At 36.6% G+C, this 5,478-nt stretch overlaps 1 protein-coding gene across 1 annotated transcript; it reads left to right on the forward strand.

The window, feature by feature from the left end:
- Positions 1 to 1,559: 1,559 nt before the first annotated feature.
- gphb5 (glycoprotein hormone subunit beta 5) lies at positions 1,560 to 4,717 on the forward strand. The gene is made up of 4 exons (XM_084391915.1): positions 1,560 to 1,741; positions 1,839 to 1,908; positions 2,894 to 3,077; positions 4,362 to 4,717. Exons 2-4 carry the CDS (start codon positions 1,880 to 1,882, stop codon positions 4,551 to 4,553), a joined length of 405 nt encoding a protein of 134 aa, XP_084248041.1. The 5' UTR covers positions 1,560 to 1,741; positions 1,839 to 1,879; the 3' UTR covers positions 4,554 to 4,717.
- Positions 4,718 to 5,478: the final 761 nt, after the last annotated feature.

Genomic DNA, 5,478 nt, shown 5'->3' on the forward strand with positions numbered 1-5,478 from the left:
CACAATAACACAATAACCATAACGCGTTGTTCATTATAAACGTGGGATTATGAATTATATTGAGAACGTCGTACATAGAAAACATGCCGTAATGTACCCTGAGTGTAAACAGCTGCATTCATCGTGAAGCGTGCAGCAAGCGATTTGCAAAGATTAATATAAATATTAATATAAAGGTGAATAAAACGTTACACTTCTGGAGGTGCAGCAGGAACACGAATAGTTGGTACCGATCCTTTTTCCAGGAGCAGCTTCTTAGCAAAACCAGCTTTATACTGACCTCGTTTATAAAGCAGTCTGGTGTGTGAAATGATTCACGCAAACATGAAAGCATTGACGTTGATCGTGGGGAATATTCCCTTCGAAAACAAACTCAGCCACTGCGTCTTCAGCGGTTCGGATTTAGGAACATCAAAATGGCTGCTGTGTTCGTTATTACACCCAAGAACAGAACACCACAATCGCTTAGACGCCATTCTGCTCGTAGACAGTGCTCCAGCGTATCAACAATGACCGTGCCGGTCCGCGCGGACTATGATTGCCTATTGACGCTGCTGTCAATCAACAATCGTGGGAGGGGCGTCGATTTTGTGACGTCACAAAATCAAACGGCTTGATTTGAGATGGGGGAAAACATATAAGAAGATGTAAAAAAAAAAACACTGGATGGATTTTTATCATTTTATGATGGTTGTGTACAGGCACTGCCAACACACATTTCAGTACAATCAACTTGTAAAAGTGCATGTACCATTATATGACCCCTTTAATGTAATTTAAGTTTAAATTACTTAAACACCCAAGTTGATTGAACTTAAATTTAAGGCAGCAACTTTAGATAGATAGATAGATAGATAGATAGATAGATAGATAGATAGATAGATAGATAGATAGATAGATAGATAGATAGATAGATAGATAGATAGATAGATAGATAGATAGATAGACTTGTTTATTAATCAAACTTGCCCTATAATAGTGGCCCCAGTCAGATCAATCCTAATGTTATCGTCTTCTATTCAGACTTCTGTTTGATTTGGCAGCAAATAGTTATGTCTAATATGTTTGTTTGTCATCCAAACATTTTCAATGTCATTTAATTTATACTCCAATTACGTAGAAATGTAATAAAGAACTGAATTAAGTCAGCGCAACTGTCATCCTCGCCCCTCAGTTTGAGAAAACTGCTTCTTTGATTTTGCCACATGTTGCCATGGTAAGTATCTGACTAAACTCAGAGTGTTTGCAGCCTGACGTCTCATTTAACCTGTCCTGACACCTTCCTATTCTTTCTGGAGCCAGGACTAACCACAGCCCACAAGATGGATGGATGAATAGATGAATACATGGATTAGAGGATGAAGGTGCTTCCCATTCTCTTCCATGTGAATGAGTCGGAACAAAAAGAGGTTCTTTCCTCTTCATTAAGTTAATGGATGTACGGCTGATGTACCTGAGTACTAGCAAGTAAGACGTGCAGAGATTTCAGAGCCTGAGGGGTTGGATCAACTTCCACAAACATGGACACATCGGCTCCTTCCCTGTTTGTCTTTGGTCTTATGTGACATCTCTTTATTACTGCTGGGTGCAGTTGGTGCTACAGAGACAGCCCCGTGTGTTTTAGGTGGGGTTGGCACTGCCGTTTCTAATAAATTACAGATTTGTTGCAAGATCAGCGTCAGAGGTTCTTCAAGGCTACAAGTGCAAGTCAGAGTTCTGCTGTGCTGCATCTGCTGTCCAGGTATCTTTGACCTTGCTGAACATAAGACAAATACAAGTAAGATAAGTGAGGTTTATGTTTTAGAAATACTTTTATTTTATTAATTGCTGTGATTTAGGCACCTGTTTTATCCACTGAGATCCACAATCTGGAAACACAATGACTCCTCTGAGGTCTGGAGCACAGGGGTGAGAAACTTACAAAGCACTTTATTCATTTATTTATTATTATTTTTAGGTTTGGAACATTATTTTGATTTATCTTATATTTTAATTTTTTTAGATTTTTATGACTGATTTTCAAGGGTAAAATAGTAATACACCACACTGTAAAAAGTAATCAGTTGACAACTTAAAAAAAAGGGAGGAAACCCGTTGCCTTAAAATTATTAAGTAAATAAACTTCATGCGTAATTGAAAAGATTAAGTTATGTGGAATTGTCAAGTTCACATAAGTTTATTAATAATTTTAAGGCAACAGGTTTCCTCACTTTTTTTAAGTTGTCAACTGATCACTTTTTATAGTGCACAGATGTTTTTATGTTATTTATTTAATAAAAAAATACAGTAATATTGTGAAATATTACCAATTAAAACTACTTTTGTATTTTTAAACGTAATCTCAAATTTGTATGCAGAATTTTCAGCACCTTTACTCCAGTCTTCAGTCACATGATCCTTCATAAATCACTCTAATATGCTGATTTGGTGTTTAAGAAACATATATTACTATTATCAATGTTGATAACAGTCGTGCTGCCTAATATTTTTGTGGAACCATGATATACTATATATATATCTTTTAGGATTCTTTAGTGAATAGAACATTCAAAATAACAATCATTTGAAATACAAATCTTTAATATTATAACATTATGTCTTTACTGTCACCTTTGATCAATGAAAGTATTCATTTATTTAAATAAACATTTGAATGACAGTGTACATGTTGAATGTAATGTGTAATGTGACCTTCATATAAATAAAAGAAAAACGTTTCTGCTTTCATGGATCATTACAACTCAGATAATTAATAGCTCTAATTATAAACTGCATGTCACGTTAATAAAGAGTAATTACTTTAAATTTTTTAGGAAGAACACCAACAGAATATTTAACACTGAATCATTCTTCTGAGACACATGGACTCTTATGTACTGTATGTGTGTGATAGATTGTGCTGTGTGACACTGGCTGTTTGGCTGTGCTGTGGAGCTCATACTGAGGCTTCTGTGCTCAACCTGAAGCGTTTCATCGGCTGCGCAGTTCGAGAATTTACCTTTCTGGCCCGTAAGCCGGGATGCGGTGGGCTGCACATCTCCACTGACGCCTGCTGGGGACGCTGTGAGACCTGGGAAGTAAGACTATGAACAGCATTTACTAAAGCCAGAGAGAAGAGCTCTTGCGACACACACCTGCAATGTGATGAATACTTAAGATGATATAAAACTGTCAAGGAGAAAATACTTTATAAGAAGGATTGTAATGCATTGAAATGACTTAACAGGGTTTTAAAATGGATCAAATGAATCAAATTAAAACCCCAGATATATTACTCAGTGGCAAAAAATAATAGATTAGGTGATTTTGCTTTTAAAGGTATAATGGAGGATTTTTTACTTCCGGGTGGATCACCTATACTATTGGTCCTCCTAATTGTCAATCATTCTGGTGAATCAATCAAACTTATTCAAAAAGTGGAGAGGGCGGGTCTTATCTAAAATTCGGAAAGATCCTCCACTATACCTTTAATACAGATTGAAGCAGCCGACAGGGTTTGAAAACAATTGATTATATATTAGAAAGATTAGTTCATATTAGTTATATTAGAGTTTGCATTTTCATTATTTATTGTTTGTTATTGTGTTTAATTTTTAAACACAGAGCGGTTTAAGGCACTTTTTGAGACCAGAACTCATGTTGACCCAAATAATCACTTTCTGAAAAAGAAAAAAACTGAACCGCTTTTCCTTTAGTGCTCTTAAGAGAGAGGACGGGAACCTCTTGGGCGGATTGCTGGAAATTAAAGGGGGAAAAAATAACAACAGGAAATTGAGGAAAATGGTAGCAGTATTTGTTCAGTCAGGCCTGGCATACTGTTGTTTTTAATGTATTTTTTTTTGTGGTGTTTATAATGTTTATAATAATAAATGTTATAAATAACAATGTTAAAATAATACTATGTTTTACATAGTACCATAATTGTAGGTATTATGTATAAACATTACTAGTATTATTACTGCTCTCATAGACAATTTATTGTCTATAATTATTGTAATTTATGTCATCTCACAGACAATTTATTGTATATGAGTACAGCAACATACACTGGTCAAACTACTTTTAACTCAAAATATAATTTTATATAGCTGAATCAACCTGACAACATTAGAGCTTTCCAGTTTTAAGGATGAGATCAGGACTGCACAGTTTCACTTTTAAAGAAAATAAACAAAGTGCCTTCAGAGACAAATTTCTATTTCAGTTAATGGCGTTTGAATTGGAACAGACATTTGGGACGTTATTTAAAGTTTAAAGATTAGTGCACTGTTAAATATTAAAGTATAAAGATGCTTTTAAGTATACAGTCCATCCAGTCCTCATTATGCCATCAGTCTGACATCACCTGTCAATCACTGCAGAAGCCTGTCCTGGACCCGCCCTTCATCGAGTCGCATCAGCGCGTGTGCACCTATAACGAGACCCGATTAGAGACGGTGCAGCTGCCCAACTGCTCAGCCGACGTGGACCCGTCCTACACCTATCCAGTGGCCCTGCGGTGTGACTGTGGGGTGTGTCTCACCAGCATCACCGAATGCATCACCTCTGTCTGATATGCAGGAGAAACCAGCCATTATGTTATGGTTAAAACACCAAACGCCATGTGCACTGCAGGAATAAATATTTTACCTTTAAATGGTCCCTGTATGTTTTTTTTTTCCTCCTCCTCTTTCTGAAAAGATCAAAATTATATTAATAAAATAAAACTGCAAACACCACACCCGCGATCTTCCGTCATAAACTGAAAAACAAGGATCTTGTAGTGGCAGGACATAAGCCATTAAATCACATAACATTATAAGTTTCATCTTATTTTTCCAGGAGATTTGTTGTTATGTTTGTTCCAAACGGTAGATGCAAAAGTCTTGTGACTATGACACGTCCATATTGTGAGTGCTAAAGAAAGTCTTGTGGATCTCGTGGATGTATCAACAGGGGGTCCAACCACCTGTTCAATGCTGCTCTCATCTCGCTGATTAATCTCTGACAATCATTCACAGTCATATACTGTATTATATACAGTGAGGAAAATAAGTATTTGAACACCCTGCTATTTTGCAAGTTCTCCCACTTAGAAATCATGGAGGGGTCTGAAATTGTCATCGTAGGTGCATGTCCACTGTGAGAGACATAATCTAAAAAAAAAAATCCAGAAATCACAATGTATGATTTTTTAACAATTTTTTTGTATGATACAGCTGCAAATAAGTATTTGAACACCTGAGAAAATCAATGTTAATATTTGGTACAGTAGCCTTTGTTTGCAATTACAGAGGTCAAACGTTTCCTGTAGTTTTTCACCAGGTTTGCACACACTGCAGGAGGGATTTTGGCCCACTCCTCCACACAGATCTTCTCTAGATCAGTCAGGTTTCTGGGCTGTCGCTGAGAAACACAGAGTTTGAGCTCCCTCCAAAGATTCTCTATTGGGTTTAGGTCTGGAGACTGGCTAGGCCACGCCAGAACCTTGATATGCTT

Source organism: Rutilus rutilus (genome assembly GCF_951802725.1).
Source record: "Rutilus rutilus genome assembly, chromosome: 20".
Lineage (NCBI taxonomy): Eukaryota > Metazoa > Chordata > Actinopteri > Cypriniformes > Leuciscidae > Rutilus > Rutilus rutilus.